Source organism: Chinchilla lanigera, unplaced genomic scaffold (assembly GCF_000276665.1).
Source record: "Chinchilla lanigera isolate Chin_1 unplaced genomic scaffold, ChiLan1.0 scaffold00167, whole genome shotgun sequence".
NCBI lineage: Eukaryota > Metazoa > Chordata > Mammalia > Rodentia > Chinchillidae > Chinchilla > Chinchilla lanigera.
In genome coordinates, this window is record NW_004955568.1 from 1,761,194 (window position 1) to 1,779,603 (window position 18,410).

An 18,410-nucleotide genomic window follows, 5' to 3' on the forward strand; every position below is an offset into this window, starting at 1 on the left:
AAATTAAACAAGCTGATGATGTCAGAAGCCAAATGCATGTAATAGCAAATTTAAGAAATAATTTACCCTAAGAATCTCAAATAACAAGTTTGGTATATTACAAATACTTATAGAAAGGGATTTTACCCACAATTATATAGGAAATTTCCATTTATCTCAAGTGAGGCACAAGCCTAGTTGTGTTCTGCAGGGACCATTCTTACTCAGCAAGGATACAGCCAAGTTTAGCTTGAAGGGAGAGCTGAGGGCAGCTGTTGTGCCTGATGATGGATTCCAGCCACTCTGGTCTTGTAAGGCCCTCCTGACTTTGACCTACACTCTGTGAGTAACAGAAACTTCAAGTCAGCAGATCCTTAGGATAAAGTGGGGATCCATTGGGGCTGGCATTGTCCAGAAAGTATGGATTGGTCACAGAAAAGGTAGAAGTGTCTTTGTTTGCAGGTTAAGTCTCATTATTGTCTTTGGAAGTCACTCCTCTTTACACTGATAGGAATATATCACAATATCCCCTGCCAGTTTTATGAACTCTTTCCCATTATGGCAAAGTCCCTTTCTCTTTTTGATATTTTTTGTTTTGTTTTGTGTTTTTGGTACTGGGAATCAAACTCAGGACCTTGCACTTTCCAGGAGGGCACTTGTGCTGGTGAGCATTATCCCTGGCCCTAGTTCCTTTCTCTTGGTAGAAATTTTTATGCTTATAGAAGTTGTATCCATCTCCATATATTTTTGCTTTATTTTCTGGAATATGCCTTGCTACATTTCTGAGCTATATGTGTGGTCTATTTTGTGCAGGTTTCAAAGGTGTGCATTGTGAAATAGAGATAAATGAATGCCAGAGCAACCCCTGTGTGAACAATGGGCAGTGTGTGGATAAAGTCAATCGCTTCCAGTGCCTGTGTCCTCCTGGTAAGTGCCTACTGTCTGCCCCATTTGCCTATAATGCACAGCTAGCTGACCACAGGGAGGGCCAAGGAGGGAATGTGTGGGGGCTGTGTGAGGAAGTCAAGTGAGCACCTGGTGAGAGGTGTGTGTGTGGAATTGTTTTTGCTGGTTGTCTTCAAATTGGTTGTGGCCTGAAGTCCAAGTCTGTTCTTCAGTGGCCATGACGAGGTGTGTATATGCAGAACACTCACAGTCACAGAAGTCCAAGTTCCAGGCTGCTTTGGATCCTTTTCCCCCACAGTTTGTGTTCTTGCAGCCCCTCTATGAGGTTATTATTTTTACACATTTTAACCCATGAGACCAAACAGATAACAAACACCAAGATTTTGCCCCAAGATCCTCTTTCTGTCCCTTTTCTTTTGATGCTTTTGTTGAAGGCATGCCAGATGTCTCCCTTAGACAGAAACCTCTCCACTTTCTCGTCAGAGAGAAGGTCCCTTTGCCTCTGAGGTACAGTCCCTTGTGGGGGCTCCACGTGATGTATCTTATCAGTTTCTCTCCTGAGGTGAGAGCAGAGGTGGAAAGACAAGAGCCTCTGACCATGTGCTCTTCCAGGTGTTCAAGTTACCCGCTGGGGACAGTTGTTCTATTTGGTGATTCCTCTGATATATGCCCTGCCAGGGGCCTCACCCACCCCCGAGAAGCATCATCCTGTCAGTAAAGAAGGACACAGGCCAGTCTTTGACTTGTGTCACCACTGTGCTTCTTCAAGGTTTCACAGGGCCAGTCTGCCAGATTGACATCGACGACTGTTCCAGTACTCCGTGTCTGAATGGGGCTAAGTGTATCGATCACCCGAATGGCTATGAATGCCAGTGTGCCACAGGTAAGCACCTGCTCACTTTTCTTCCCTCAGGAGAGCTCTTTGCACACTGGGGCAACTTTCTTCTGCCAGCTATTCTGCTGGAGAACACAGAGAGGGCTCTGCTCTCCCTCATGGTCAGGTGCTGTCCTGTCTGGGGAGAATCACTAGCTGCTTTCTCTGTTACCACAGATCCTCCTCCTGCACCTGCCTCTTCCACAAAGGCAGTGGTCGGGCCAGGACTTTCCATTGGTGCCCATGTTGTTCTGGATTGATGTGGGTAGTAGGGAGTTTCTGGCTGGCTTGACTGACTCCATTGGGAAGGAAAAGGATCCCTGTGGAAAACTGTTGGTTTCTGGGCATTCTGTAGGGGTCTGTCTGTCTCCTGGGGCTGTGGCTGAGAAAGAGTCTAAGGGCTGACTGTGTGCTTGTGCAGTGGCTTTCTGCATCCCAGAGGTGATTTCCTTGGGAGCAGACATGTAACTGCCAGGAGAGAGCTGTAGCTGTGAAAACTTGGGGCTGTTTGCTGACTTTTGCTTCTCTCGTCCAAAAGGATCTGTTCACACATATTCCACATGACTTGGTCTCTGGCCACATTTCTGTCTTGGGAGTGGGTTTCATTAAACCAAATACCCCTGTTACATATTTGCTTCTGTGCAGGTCAGTAATATAGAGAAAGCCTAGAAATACTAGAAAATATGATGTTTTTTATTGCATGGCTGCCTGAGAAAGATGTTAGGAATTTATTTCAAGACATGTTATTTTAGAGAATGAGTTCTTAAAGGATTACAGGCATTGTGCAAATGGTTTCTTCATCACAGAAAAGGAAACTTAGTCCTCAAATCATTCAGAAAGTTAATATTGCCAGTTAGACCTACTTAGATGAGACCATCTCCAATGAGAACCAGAACTTGCATTTTGTTACAGACTGTTGTGTTTGTTGGAGAAGCTGAAGGCTTTGCCTTCTCAGGCTAGACTCTTCTTGTGGAGCATAAGCTTCACCTAAGGAGAGACCAAAACCCCAAATTATGATTAAACCCAGTGAGAGGCCTCATGGAGCTTTTTAGGAAAAGGTGGAATATGATGAAGCCTTGCATGTAGGAAATCTTGCTTGTTCCTTTTTATTTACATGTTCACACCTGGTTCACTCATTGAATTCAACAAGTATTATTAAAAACCTAGTATGTATTCACAGCACCCTGGGAGGGGTTGACAGGAATAAAGAAATATTCTGTGTTCTCCAAGGTGAGAATTGGGCAGAGAAGATGCACAAAAGTGTTAATTCTACCTGTGGGTTGGGTTTAGGAGGACAGGAATCCAGACATAAGGGCATAAATGAAGACATTGAGAGGATTTCCCCTGATAACAAGTAAGAACCAGCTGAGATTAAAGCATCTTTAAAGGAAAACCGGTTATCGTCACAAAGGTGCTTCATTTCTGCAGCTTTGACTGGGAATCTTCATTTAGAGAGCACCGGGCTGGCCTTCTGAATCACTCTCAAACTCACTGCTCAACACGCAGTTCTCATGATTCCCTGTGGGGTAAATGGATGAACTGCCCTTGGGTTGAGGTGTGCAGTGTGTGCCTTGGTTTTTAAGATTCCTCTGTCAAATCCTTCTCCAGGTTTCACTGGTCTGTTGTGTGAGGAAAACATTGACAACTGTGACCCCGACCCCTGCCACCATGGCCAGTGTCAGGATGGGATCGATTCCTACACATGCATCTGCAACCCTGGGTACATGGGTGCCATCTGCAGTGACCAGATTGATGAGTGTTATAGCAGTCCATGCCTCAACGATGGGCGCTGCATTGACCTAGTGAATGGCTACCAGTGCAACTGCCAGCCTGGCACGTCAGGTAAGCACAGGTGGCTGTGCGTGGTTGGGGTCTCATTGTTTCCTAAACGCAGTTCATATTGGCATCTCCAGTTTTCTTGACATTCGCTCAGAAACCTAATATACACCCCTAACTGTGAGGCACAACCAAAGCCATAAGTATCTCCAAGCAGATGACTCTGTTCAGTGGAGAACTTGGAGACCGTAACTCTGTCAATGTAATGATTTTGTCTCTCTCTGTTTTTAATTAAATCGGGCTTACCCCTTCAACATATGAGGTTTTTAAAATTGAAAACTTTCTTGCTTTTGTGACTTGATGTTCTGTTTTTCTTTAAACCACTCCCACATAGATTAATGAATTTTTCTGCCTTTTTTTCCTCCCTTTCTGCCCTGCCTTCTTTCCTCCCTTTTTCTTTCCTCATTTTCTTTTTTTTTTTTTCTCCTTTCTTTTCTCTGTTTCTTTCCTGCATGTGATATTTTTCTTCTGCCACTTGCGTCAGGGCCTCAGGCATCTGGGGGGGTTTTAAGGGAGGAGACAGTGTGCTGTGCATCATGGTGATTGTTACCTGAGATGCTCAGAACTCATTGCCTGTCCCCAAAGTTCTGTGATGTTCCCTGACACTGCCAGAAGGCCCCTATTAGTTGTGTGGCCCTGCTGCTCCTTCTTGAGGAGACTTGGAATTGTTTTTTCAGGCAGCAGCATTTTAGTTTGCACTGGATTCTGTCTTCTATATTTGAAGAGTGATTATGGTCACAACTGTGGCTAATGGACAGAGAAGTTCTGTGTTTCAGATCAAAAGCAAATGTATTAGTGGAAGATTAACTGATGTGTGCCTTTGCTAGAGAGGAACCTGCCAATATCAGGGATGATTTATGAAAAGTTCCTCCTGAGCTTAAGGAAAATGGCCTATGTAGGGGACAGAGGTAGGGAGGTAGTTAGCTGCACTCATTTGATTGTGTTATTTCCAAATCCATTTCTTCCAGCTTGTCAAAGGCTCTGGACTTCATCCAGGGCCTCACACATGCCAAGTATAAAAACAAAGTCCTTTTTGAATTGCTCAAGCATACGACAAACATCCCATGCCTTCACAGCTGAGAATGCCTCCCCCTCCCCACATTGAGATAACTCCCTCAAAGGGCTGAATAGATCTTTGTGAAGCTTCCAAAAGCAATTTATTCCCGGGGCTGATCCCCAGACATGAGAAATTGCAATAGGAAAAGAAATTTGAGCGACTTACAAGCAATGAGTGGACACCCTTAGAAAGGAGGGACTGCTTTCGGCTTTGTCATCGTTCACGTTGTAACAAACTTGCTGGAAATCAGTGAATGGTGGGTTGGCGAGTGGATTGTTTTCTCCGGGATTATATCATTATTCAGGACATATCAGGTGTGTGTTCTGGGGAGGACAGAGAGGCCAGGGTGCAATAGCTGTCTCTGAGAAAGGCAAGAAGTAAACATAAGTTTCTGGGGCAGGCAGCACGGAAAGGCCCAGAAGGTCTCAGAACCCTGCCAGATCCATTCCTGCAGCTGTTTGAAGAATTCAGGCAAAGAGCTACAGCAACATGAAGAATTATTGGTCAGTCATGGGTGGAGAGAGAACTTGTATGTGCCAGGACCCAGGTGGAAAGTCCATTCAGTGAGGCATTATGAAGAGACTCTCACAGAGTATGAACCCTTTACCCATTTATAATATGGTGTATTTTAATAGGTTGCCGTTTGAGTGACAGTATGCAGAGAAGTGACACATAGTAGCTTGCTGGTTTTAGTTGTGATATTCACTCACTGAATAATTAAATTTAGATAAACTATTCAGAGTCACTTCAGTTGGTTTTTCTCTTCTGTGCTTTTCTGATGTTACTGTATGAGTAATCAGTTTCTTTGGGTTTCATGTAACAATAAACCAGCTTGAGATAGCTGAAAGAAGTCATTAATAAACAAGCAAACAACAAAATATTTTATTTGTTTTTTTTGGTTTTGGTTTTTCTCCGGTACCGGGAACTGAACTCACGACCTTGTGCTTGCCAGGCAGGCGCTTTTGCCGCTGAGCTAAATCCCCAGCCCCAACAAAATATTTTAATGAAAAAAACCCAAATTCTTATCATATACAGATTAAAAAACAATCTAGTGAAGGAACACAGAAGCATCTTACAGATTCTTAGCAGGAATGGAATAGAAGGCTTTGGAAAAAACAGCACAAAGCAGGGCAGTTTTTAGGCCCTAGATCACATAGGTTACATTTCCGTATAGTAGTTCATTGACTGGGCTTAACCCAGGTGTCAGCTCTTCATTGATGATCACTGAGTAGACAGTGACCATTGGGCCAGAGCCATCTTGGATTGTCAGGGCTTCATGGGCTGCCTTCAGGAACTGAGAGTAAGAGCATTGTCAGTCAAGGGCTAGAAGTAACTCTTAAGGGCACATGCTTGTATATGGGAATATGGAGATTGCTTTTTCATTTATGGCTAGTGAGAAAGGATAGCCTTAGCACTACAAGAAACCATGGCATGCTAGAAAGCATAGAGCTGTGGGACCAGAGGATAAGGCTTAATTCTCAGATGAGCTTGCCCTTATTAGTGCAGTACAAGTCAGCTGTGCCATCTTTAAAATAGGGGTAACTCAGCTGGACTCTCAGCTTTGCTGAGAGGAATAGAGAAAAGTAGTGAAAAGTGCACATAATAATGGCTGTTTTAGTTACTTTCTCATTGCTGGACCAAAGTACATGACACCCACAAGTTAAAGGAGAAAAAGTTTATTTTAGCTTACAATTTGTAGAAAGGTTTATTTTAGCTTCTTTCAGTCCATAGTCAGCTGGCTCGAAAGCAGGGCACCATAGCAAAGGAGCATCCCAGAGGAGAAACAGTCCCTAGCAGGGCAGACAGGAAGCAATAAGCCTTCCTTTCTGTTTTTATTCTGTTCAGTCTACAAGTTTATTGATTGTCCCTCCTCCTTTTTTTTTTTTTTTTTAATTTTTAAAGAGGGCCTCACAAGATTTCTACCTTTCAGAGAGACCAAGACCAAAAAGGGCCCAGGATGCTGTTTGGTGTTCTGTAGGTTCAAGCTCAAGATGTCTAGTCCTGCAAAGAAGGAAAAAAAGAAGTACTTTATGTGTACTTCCCATTTCCTCACATGAAATGGTAGAGATACACTCGCGGTTTGAGATTTGATAAAGCTATAAAGTTAATCATTTTAACCTCTTCATGAAAGCCATCCTTAGGTGAAACTGGCACTTGGGTTTGTTTAACTATGGGCATGAGGGTGTCATGAGGCAGTGACCACTAGCACAGCTTGGTGCTGCTGCCTGGATTCTTGCTAAGATGCCAACAGTTTTACCCCCAATACCTTTGCACCATCAATGTGAGTTTCAAACAGTGAAAAAGACCAATAAATAATGGGTAAGTATGATTAATAACATCCTTTTACCTCAAAATCCCCATCCCCACTCCCTAGAAGACTGTGAACCGTACTCTTTGAGAAAAGTTGCTTTGTTCTGTCCAGGTCTGCCTGGACTCTCCTTAAACTTTTTTTTATTGTCTTCGAGACAGGCTTTCACTATGCAGTTCAAGCTGGCCGTGAACTCACTTTGTAGCCCAGGCTGGCCTTGGACTTGCAGCAGTCCTCCTGCCTCAGTCTCCCAAGTGCTGGGATTACAGAAGTGCGCTACCATGCCTGGCCTATGCCTTAAACTTCTTAATGCATAGTATCACAAGCAAAAGCTGTGATGTTTGTTTGGTTACATGGAATGGTTTCTCTTTGGTCCCCTCTTTGCAGGAGTTAACTGTGAAATTAATTTTGATGACTGTGCTAGCAACCCTTGTGTCCATGGCGTGTGTGTGGACGGCATCAGTCGTTACAGTTGTGTCTGCTCTCCAGGATTCACAGGTATGCTGCATGTACTGGGGCCTGTCCTTCAGCCCCACCACTTTGGGAAAATGACATCTAAGGGGAAATTATCATTCACATATCTCCTGTTTCTTGGTCTCCCTGGAAGTAGAAATCTGGTTCTGTGCTTCCCTAAACCATTGAGTGGCTTTTAAGTGTTTTCTAAATGGAAACATACTACTTCATTTATTAAGGTTTTTTAGACCACATGTTTTTTGCTGCCTGAGAATAATTCCCCAATAAACTGTAAGATTCCATTGCTATTCATGAGTTAAATTGCCACCAAAGCCACCTTTGTTTTCCTACAGGCAGTAGTCAGTGCCTTCTGTAAAGCCATTCCCTAGGTAAACGTCCATGAAAACACCAACTGCTTATCTCAGGGTCCTTCTTCTTCACAAAAGGATGAGATAATTATTTGAGAAGACCATTCTAATTTGCCTAGCAAGAGTGAGCTCTTTTTGCCCAGAAGGAAGAAAAAGTAAAATAATTTTGCATTTAATTCTTCCTAAAGTATAAACAATAGAGCATTTGCATTTGTGCACATGCACACCACACATTTCTCTCCTCTTTTTCCTTGTTAATATTACCTTCCTGATCTGAACATGCTGGAAGCTCCTGAGAAGTCCTGTTCCTCACTGACATGAAAGTCTGTGATTGGTATCATCAGAGGAATACACTGTGTATTCTATTCTTGGTGGACAGCAGGCACTAATGCGGTAGTGTCAGACTTCTCATCCAACTCTGTCCAGGGTGAACAGATTCCCCAAACTAGGTGCTTGCAGATGTATGAGAAAAGTAAGAAAAACATCAAACCAAGAGCGCCAAAATCCTGTGATCAGGTGCTAGCAGCCTCTAGGACTGACTCCTGATTACCATCTTCAGTAACCTTTTATTCAGAACCCACCCAGGAGGCAGTAGAGGAATTCGAGAATATCAACTGTTTTAGCAAGGACAATACAACTCAATTATCATAGGAATGAGACCTGACCAGTAAGCCATCATGTTATCTTCCTTCACCCCTATCTCAGCAAAGCATCTAGTATTGATCCCGCTTGCAATGCTTATGCTAGACTTCCTCCAGAACCCAACAATCATGGCTTGGTCAGGCCGCAGGCAATACACAAAATAGTAACTAAAGAATGTCCTCCACAGGGTAGTACTCTTTAATAATTCTCATGTGGTCATTTGCTCCCCAGGTGAGAAACTCCCTTGAGAGCTTTTGACAGAATCTGTCAAAGAGCCAACAGAGCCACGAGAGGAGAATGTCTGCCATTTGCTTACTAGGAACTTTGCTCTTTGATTCACGAACATTTCAACTGCTTGGTGTGACTGTAGAACTTGTTATAGATAGTAATGTTGGTGGCGTCAGTAGGTCTCAGTGATTCCCATTCATTGAAGATCACTGAGAAGCCAGCTATGGTGAAAGCTTTCATGCCGAGGGCCTGCATTGCTGTGGTAGCCTGGTGGACTTACGTGTCCTAAAAGCTGGTGCTCCAAGATCAGGGGACACCAACTGAATGCACAGAAACCCCTGCTAGATAGGATTGTTAGGTGTTATTGCTAAATGGGTGATGTAAAAAAGAATAGTTAACATATATTAAGGATTTATTTTGAGAAAGATACTAAACAAGTGCCATATCTCACTTAATCACAGCTGTTGTCATTCCTGTGTATCGATGAGAAGTCCACAGTTCAGAGCGGTGATGCAGTGTTGCCTGTGCTCTGCAGCTAGGATTCTACCCCTGGTGGTCTGAGCCAGAGCCAGGGCTCATTCCTTTTGCACTGCACAGCCTCAGCAGTGGCTTCCTTTTGGATTTCTGTAAGGCTTTCCCCTGGGCTTATTTATTTTTGATGTCAGTGAACCATATTATTTCTCTTTTTAATTCAGCAACTCAGCAAGGTTAAGGAAGGATAAACTTAAGGTGTAGTGTGAGAGTACATAATAAAGAAATGGAATGTTTTGGTTACTGGCTGTACCCTGTTCTTGGAACTGTTTTCTGTGCCTGAGATTTTTTTTCAGTCAACTGCTGAAAATATCTAAAATGACTGTGTATACCCATGAGTGGTAAATGTGAGGCGTTTTATTCTTCCCCTTTATTTTAATGCTTTTTTCCTACCATTTTAATAATAGCTTTAAAAGATTTAAGGGGGAGCTTTATTTTTCTTTTTAAAGGAGAAATTCTCTGTTTTCCTAGGACCTCTTGATACTTTTTGATTAAATGAAGGAAAGTAAGGAATCATATGCTAATCCTACAAGCTACTTTCCTGTTTTCTAAAGCCCCTCCGTACCCACCATCTTCTTTAATTCTCCTAACAGTCCAGAAAGGAAGTTCTGCTGCATTCGTTTAACAGATAAGGCAGCTGAGAGGTGGAGCTTGCTGGGCTTGGGTTTTCAGCTATCGGTCAGAGAGAGTGCTGTGAATTCCCAGAAGGCAGGGCCCTCCCTTAATCATCCTATTAGCAGTAACTGGCACTCAGAAATGTTGCTGAACGAATAAATGGATAGGACTCACATACAACCCTTCTGCTGTCCAGCCAGAATCTAGAGTCTGGACTATAATGTTCATTAAATACCAATTCTTTGAGTACCTACTGATTGAAAACATGAAAAAACTGCTCATTTCAGCAATTTCTAAACCCCTCACGGTGTATGGTTGAACTATTTCTGATCGGGGGTGGACGCTGAGAGAGCAGGACCTGGCTCTTGGAGTGGCTGCCAATCCACACAGCAGGGAAAGAAGGTGCTTAATACTGTCACATAGAGATGGCTTGCATATTTACTGTAGGAAAAATTTCAGCGCAAATGAAGAGCTGCACAGTTAGCTCAGAGGTAGAGCATTTGCCTAGCATGTACGAGGCCCCAGGTTTCATGCCTACCACACTAAACACATACATACATACATATTGGGGGGGCTGAGGCAGCAGGATCACTTGAGCCTAGGGTTTCCAAATCAGTATGGGCAACATAGTGAGACCCCCATCTCTCAAACAACAAACCACAAACAAGCAAACAGAACAGCACATGAAGAAAATTTGGGAGAAGTCGCATCTATGGAGATGCTTTCTTCATAGGCCAACATTGAACAAGGCGCTTTCCTGTCGTCTTTCAGTGCACTGTAGACCCAGGCGGCTCTGTAGTTGAAGGACTCTGGCTTGTGCTTTGGTGCCAGTGGCAAACATCTCAAAGAACCAGTGGTAGAGGTCAAGGAAAAAGTATTTTTGAACGAGTTCTCCATAAAATACTTAGAGGAAAGGAGTAACCATTTCCAGATTATGGGTCTGCACCACAAGAACCACCAGTAATGGTTCAGAGAGCAACAGAGGGTGAAAAAATGTTAATACCCATACTTTAAAGGGTGTGTATCTGTTTCACTTGGAATTTCCTGTTCTAAATGCAGGGTTGCTCTTTCTTAAATTTAAACAAAGTGCATTTTTAAAAAATTCTGAATCAGGAACATTGTAGTCTTTAAAATTTATAAATTCCTCTATAGCACTTGCTTGATTTCACTCATTTATAGAATTATAAGAAATTTTAAAATTTCACATTATTTCAGAATATGTAGTTCAGCCTCAATCACTGAAACTTTAACAAATCAAAACACCTGTAAAACTGGCACATGTTAATTTATTCAGCCCAGTGCAATGAAGACCAAGGCTATCACAGATATCCTTTCACACTTTAGTCTTGGGTATGTCATAGAGGAAGAATTTACTTCAACTTCATATACTCCCATCGTCTGTACTATTACAGGACGTTAAGTATAATTCCTTAGGGCAGAGTTTCTCAAAACCTAATGTTTGAAAGGCCTGCATGACAATCTGTGGCAATAGGACCCAGGAATCTCATTTAGAAGTACCTTAAGGGAGTATTTTACATATTAAAGTTTGAGAGCCACTGGAGTAGACGGAGACACTGAATTGTTTTCTCAGTTACTAGGGAGTAATAAAATTATGCTTAGAGACTGCTTCTTGAGGCAGAAAATAGATTAATGAAACTATAAGAATGAAAACAGAATAGCTTTTCTTCTTAGTTTAATCATTAATCTAAGTTAGTCTGTTGACTAAGCATTCCAGTTAATTGTGATTTACTACAGATAGAAATGTAAGACGTTGGTAAACTGAAGAAATAAACCCATGGCAAGCTGGCAGAAAGCATGTCATGAAGGCTTTTGTGAGTACACATTTTGAGTACACATTTTTTGAGTACAAACTGCATTATTAAGACGTTGATGACATTTGTCATTCCTTCAATGCCTTGTGAAGTTTCCCCATTCCTAAGTTGGAAGGAGAATGATGTTTTGTTACCTTTACTTCATTATCAAATGCTAATCTGCTTAGTACATTTCTGCATGGCATGAGGTGCTTTTGAGTGTCTTACTTCTGAAATCTTGACATTTGGCACCCTAGGGTGCCTTACAGCCTCTGCAGATAAAGAGGGTCAGCGTCTATATCTCGTAGTTCAGGTCTGTTCCCTGAGCATTTGGATTTGCATAACACTGCCCCCTTCTCCATAGGGTTAAGATGTAACATTGACATCGATGAGTGTGCCTCCAATCCCTGCCACAAGGGTGCAACGTGCATCAATGACGTGAACGGTTTCCGCTGCATATGCCCTGAAGGTCCCCATCACCTCAGCTGCTACTCGCAGGTGAATGAGTGCCTGAGCAACCCCTGCCTCCACGGGAACTGTACTGGGGGCCTCAGTGGGTGAGTAGTGGCCGTGTGTCAATAGTTTCTTGTTGACCTATCTCAGGCCAGTTGGTTTTTAGTACTAGTGATAATGTGAAGAAGAAAGCTGGAGACTTACCCTGGAGAGGTCAGTTGGAGACTGGACCTGAAACTTGGCTGAAGGTTTTGGTAGTCTCTTTTACAGTTTTTCGGAGTGTCACTTGGTCCAAGGAAGTTGGCTTTCCTTCTAGGACTGATGTCCTAGATGGAAAATAAGGATTGTCTTTTTTACATAAGTGATTTCATGTGAGGAATCTAGACTTATTTCATGAGTCTTTGGCAATTATGTTTTAATACTTATTGCAGGATTGTTTGAGGAATGTTATAGCTCAATTTGACCCCTGCTTAAACACAGACAAGCTCTGTTTTATCATAGTACCTGTGTGTACTATGGGGTGGAATTGGTTCAGCCAACTTTAGACATAGTTCTGGTAAAATATTTGTAGTTGGCATACCGCTTAGAATTGTACGATACATTTGTAGTTTATGGAACTGTGGGGTAATCTTTGGTCTTGCCATAAGATAGGGCTTTGAGCATTGCCATTTGCCAAGCTTCCAACAGGTGAGAGAAAAAAATGTTCTAGAGATACATGGGAAACAAAGTTTTTTAAATGATGAATTAACTCAACATTCCTGTTTCAGAGTATACCAGTCTTCAAAGCACCCCTCCTCATCCACTCTCTTCTTATAGTCTAAGTAAGACGGCTATTGTGTTTTGATTCCCTATTCTAAATGCTATGATATTCAAATCAGAGATTATATATACTTCAGTTATTTTCATTTTTGTGTGTTTTCTTGCTCAATACCATAGGTGCCTCCTTGAGACAGGGTCTCAGGTTAGAACAAAGCATGACTCATGTAAAGCATCCTAGGAGCTCCCCAGTGTTCCCGAGTCTCTGATGTTAACCTGTTTCCTGTTAATGGTTTTACATCAGAAACCAGGGATCCTAAGGTTTGCCTTACCTTTGTTTTGTTTATAATAAACCAAGCATATTCATGTATATTAGTGTTTCCTTTAGATTGACCCAATATATCTGACAAACTATTGCTTATATATGAAATTTCACCATACTTAATCAATTCCACTAACTTCCTCGTGACCCAAACACACTAGATGGGCCCGTATGATCTACATCATGTGCATGGTGATACAGGTATGTGGCTATAGAAGATTAAAATAAAATTAGCTTATGAGCTCCCTCACTTCTTCACCAACTCCTTTATTTCACCCTGTGACTCAGTTGTACATTTGGCCTCTGACAAGAGCAAAATTCTGCCATCTTTCAGATATAAGTGCCTCTGTGATGCGGGCTGGGTTGGAATCAACTGTGAAGTGGACAAAAATGAATGTCTTTCTGACCCATGCCAGAATGGAGGCACTTGTGATGATCTGATGAATGGATACAAGTGCACTTGCAAGAAGGGCTTTAAAGGTAAAAAGCACGTGTTCTCGTACCTGTCATACTCTTGTTGCATACTGCTTGACTCACTTGTTTTCATTTCTTATCCACTCTAGCACATATTGAGCAATTAGTATTTGTGAGACACTTGGGGAATAAAAACATGAATAGATATAATTTCTGCCTCTACCTAGAGGGAGCTAAACTGTTGAAATAGTAGCATTTCAGATGATCAGTTAAGACATTTACACAACTTTGGACACCTGTCCAATAGCAAATTTCTTGATCTAGGTTTGGTTCTGTGATAATTTAGCCATGTGTTTTAACAAACTCTTATGTATGGAGATACTCTTAGATACTTAGTTTCCTATTAACTTCTAGAAAAAGGCACAGAGTGAGAATTACATGAAATCTTTTTTTCTTTTTTAAGTTGTCTTTGTTGTAATTCTACTACTCATGAGAGATAAATGATGGGTGAATTATTTATATTTATACTCATCTATACACTTGCTCATTTATTTACCCACTCAAAAATTGTACCTGGCTATTGTGATACATCAAAACATTTTAGAGCCACTTTATTTGATTATAGAACAGACATCCTAGTCCAAAACTCTGAAATACAGAAATGCTTCAAAATTTGAAAGTTTTTGAGTGCCAACATGGTGGCACAAGTGGAAAGTCCACACCTGACCTCATGTGTGAAACTTTTTTTGATGAACAAAATTATTGAAAAATGTATAAAAATGTATAAATGTATAAAATTACTTTCAGTAATTTTATATAAGGTGTATATTAAACATAAATGTATATAAGGTATATATTAAACATAAATGAACTTTCTCTGTATGTAAGGTATATATTAAACATAAATGAATTTTATATAAGGTGTATATTAAACATAAATGAATTTTATATCAGGTGTATATTAAACATAAATGAATTTTCTGTTTAGGCTTGGGTCCCAGCCTCAGGATATCTCATTGTCTGTAAGAAAGAATTCCAAACTCCTCATAATTCCTAAATAAAAAAAATATTTCTGATACCATACAGTGCAGATAAGGGGTTCCTAGCCTGTACCTGAAAATTTTGAGACCCTATTTCAGTTATTAATTTTCTGATATATTGCATTATGTTTACAGAGAAACTTGTAGCTTCAAAAGCACTTTCCTTTGTTGACCTCATTGAGACTTGGTTATCAGTGAGAAAACTAAAAACCAAAATGTAAAATCCAAGTGTTCCTGCCCCATGAGCAGAAGAGCACAACTGAACCCAGACCTCTGTGTTCCTAGATCATCAATTTCTTCTTCAAGGTGTTACAGTTTCTCTGTTTTAGGACCCTATGCCACACTATGTTGAAAATACAAAGGTATTCAATATTTGAGTACCGTGCTGTTCCTACTAATCCTTTATTCCTTTTCTCCCTTTTTTACTGGGAGTAAATTTCATGTCTCAAATCAAGAGAAAACAATACTGTGACTTCAGGAAGTGTCACATTGATGACAGAATCTGCTGATGAGCGAATGAGCATAAACCAGACGTTTTGATTGTGTTCAAAAACATTTTCTGTCTTTTTCTGACTGGAAACTTCATATAAAAACATCCTGTTCGTGTCAAGTAACAAGCTTTTCAGCCTTTTCAGCCTTAGCTCCATTATTGAGAAATTACCTGTATTTGGAGGAGAATTAGGTTTTCAGGCCATTAGAAATGATTGCTCTTTCTTCCATCTTTTTGACGATTGACCACTTAGCAGCTGACTCTGTGTCAGGGACTTGTGGCCAAAATGAATGAGGAGGTGTTCAATGGCCTGAAGAAAAGACTTCAGTCTTAATTTTTACCCCTGAGAAAGTGAGTTAGTAATTCAGGTAATGAGAAGGTGAACAGTTTTGCTCTGTATGGTCTCCCTTTTTTTCCACAGGCTACAACTGCCAGGTGAACATTGATGAATGTGCCTCAAATCCATGTCTGAACCAAGGAACCTGCTTTGATGATATTAGTGGCTATACTTGCCAATGTGAGCTGCCCTACACAGGTGGGTGCCTCAGGTTCCAGCAGGGTTGGGTTAAGGGGACCTTGTCATATCAGGGTATGTTTCTGAGTCTCGGATCCAGCTCTGTGGGGCACTGGTGCTGCTCTGAGGAATCACCTCCTGGCTGTCCTTCCTGCACTTGCTGACTGCATTTTGAGTTTTGAGAAAACACTGTGATGGAGAAATATATCTGCCCTCTTTATGCTTTGGAGTTTGAATTTTAAAAAAATTATGTATGGCTGAAACCTGGTACGTAGCTGATGGTTTTGTCTGTCACTGGAATGGAACCACTTTTCCATAAACTTTGCTATTAGTCTTAATTTCAATAATGCAATTACCATTTATTGATAACTTACTGTATACTAGACAGTTTTTTCAGGTGGTGGTGGGGATGGAATCCAAAGCCTCACATGTGCTAAGCAAGAGCTCTGCCACTGAGCTACATAGCCACAACCCAAATACTTTTTGTATTTTGAGCTAGTATTAGCTTCAGTAATTCCACAATGTAGAATTTCCTGTCATCAATTTATATATGACAAAGCTGTGCCAAAGGGAACTCAGAAAAGTAAATGGAGGATCTCAGATTTCCTGTAAGTCTCTGAGACCTGGTATCTGCCATTCCTTTCCTCACACTCAGTACCTCTGTCTCACTCAGAGGCATTACCCTGAGTAATGGTTCACACCCAGAGAAGGCACAGATGTGGTTTTCATTTCACGTCGTGTGTTCTTCATTTCAGGTAGTATTTTGCTGTGTCCTTGAGGCATTTCTCTTAGTTTTCTCTTATGGCTGTCCTGTGATTGGTTATGCTTGTGTGTGCCTTGCTTTCCAGCTCCTCACCCATAGGAACAAAACCATGGATCATGGGTTTGCCTGTTTCATGCCCTTGTTACTCGCCTCCCGGAGTATTGGACTGTTAGTAATAACACTGCATAGTGATCCTGAGCTGGTAGAGCAGCAGGAGGACCACAAGTATAACTAAAACACTCTGCTCTCTACTTCTGTCTGTACCAAAGTAAAAGAAATACTACTGTAGGGAAATTGCATTTAACCTGCCTGGCTTATAAAATCAAAGTTACAGAACATTCAGGTTAACCTCAGACCTGAGCATAGTGTGAATAATGTCACTGCACAAAGACAGTGCTGATCCTGTGTGTTGCTAGTGAGATCATCTTGTGACTGTGAAGACTCAGAATTGACGGCCATGGGGACATATATACAGCTGTAACCATGCTCAGCTACCTCACAGGATTACTTGCTGTGTGTCATAGATGTCCACTCATCTTGAGAAAACCTGTATTGTCCTCAAGCTACTCAGATACACTGAGAATTTTTGATTGATCTTTCATTAGGGAATAATCCAGTTAAGGAATTTACAGTGTGTAGTCTTGGAGAAATAAATCTAACCAGAAGACCATATATAGATTACCATTTTAATGCTATGTGGCTAAAATTTCTAAGCTTTGTAGAGTTTGCCTACCAAAGCTGAATTGCTGTGCTTTGTAGGTCATTATTCTGACCAGATGGTAAAAATTTGTTTGGGGCCATTGTGGTGAAATTTCACAAGATTTTTTTTCATACAAATTTTTAGAATGAAATGTAAAGTTGTGTTTGTTAGAGCTTGACCTTAAAAACAACCTCATCCCTCTTTTAATGGAAACATTCTTATTTAATATTATTTTACTGGAAGCTTAAGTCTAACATGCTAAGGCAGAAAGTGTTGGTGGGAAGATATCAGTGACATGTTGATATTGTTATAAGGAGACAAGTTGCCCAGAAATTGGAGCGCCTTCCCTGTTTTCCATCACTGATGTGCCTTCCTGTCAATCCATCCCCAGATCAGGTTAGCTGGGTCGTAGGAACAGGAGGCTCTGCTGCTGTTGCTTCCCTGATGATACTAAGGTGTATCTGTGAAGCTGAGCTCCTGTGTAGCTAAGTCTTAGCTATGGAGGTGCAGAAACTGTCTCCTTTGATACAGCTGTTCAAATCTGGTGACCACTCATAATAGTGAAGATGACTGTGGCCTGATAGCATTTGAATGCTCACTCTGCATCTGTTTAACAAATAAGGGCTTTCCTATATTTTTTTCATTTAATCCTTCAAAATCCTCAGAGTTACATACCTTCCTAATTCTTTTCTATTCATGAGGAAGGCTTAGAGAAAATAAATAATTCACCCAGGGTTACAAAGTCAGCAGTGTAAGACCAGGGGATCAGAGTTTCTCAGATTCCAGAGCCTCCAAACCACTACCTTAGACTTAAATTCTGAAAGCATCGAAAACATCCAATTTGGGGAAATTATTCTTTCTTTGGCTGGTTCTCTATCTTGAACTCTATCATTTATTTTCCAGGCAAGAACTGTCAAATGGTGTTGGCTCCCTGTTCCCCAAATCCTTGTGAGAATGCTGCTATTTGTAAAGAGGCACCAAATTTTGAGAGTTACACTTGCTTGTGTGCTCCTGGCTGGCAAGGTAATAGAGTGGGCAATGCACAGGCATTTTTTTCTGAGCTTTAAACAAGGTGGTGGAGTTGGCAGATTTTGGGAAGGCCCTGCCAGGTCTCCTTTGCCTGCCAGTTGTCAAGCCCTCGGTCTGCGCAGGAGTTGCGGTGGAATGCTTTGTCCATGTCTTTGGCGCCCTCTAGTGGCAGAAGACTACAATCCAAAGCCTTAAACTGTGATGTTATTTCTAGAGGGAGTTTTTTTTTTTTTTTTTTAAAACCTTAACAGAAACTTCCCAGGAATACAAAGCCTTCCTGGGACTTCCTGAAGTAGGAGACCAACCAGGGTGTCCTTCAAG

The 18,410-nt window shown here is 41.4% G+C and overlaps 1 protein-coding gene across 3 annotated transcripts in view; it reads left to right on the top strand.

Moving 5' to 3' along the window:
• The window catches only part of Notch2 (notch 2), a 151,929-nt gene that overhangs the window by 100,837 nt on the left and 32,682 nt on the right, over window positions 1-18,410 (top strand). For all 3 annotated transcript variants that reach the window (XM_013509350.1, XM_005413481.2, XM_013509349.1), the window contains 8 exons: window positions 793-906; window positions 1,655-1,768; window positions 3,368-3,601; window positions 7,348-7,458; window positions 11,973-12,165; window positions 13,474-13,619; window positions 15,505-15,618; window positions 17,964-18,083. In XM_013509350.1, the coding sequence (XP_013364804.1) occupies window positions 793-906; window positions 1,655-1,768; window positions 3,368-3,601; window positions 7,348-7,458; window positions 11,973-12,165; window positions 13,474-13,619; window positions 15,505-15,618; window positions 17,964-18,083 (1,146 nt within the window). The remainder of the gene's footprint in view (window positions 1-792; window positions 907-1,654; window positions 1,769-3,367; window positions 3,602-7,347; window positions 7,459-11,972; window positions 12,166-13,473; window positions 13,620-15,504; window positions 15,619-17,963; window positions 18,084-18,410) is intronic.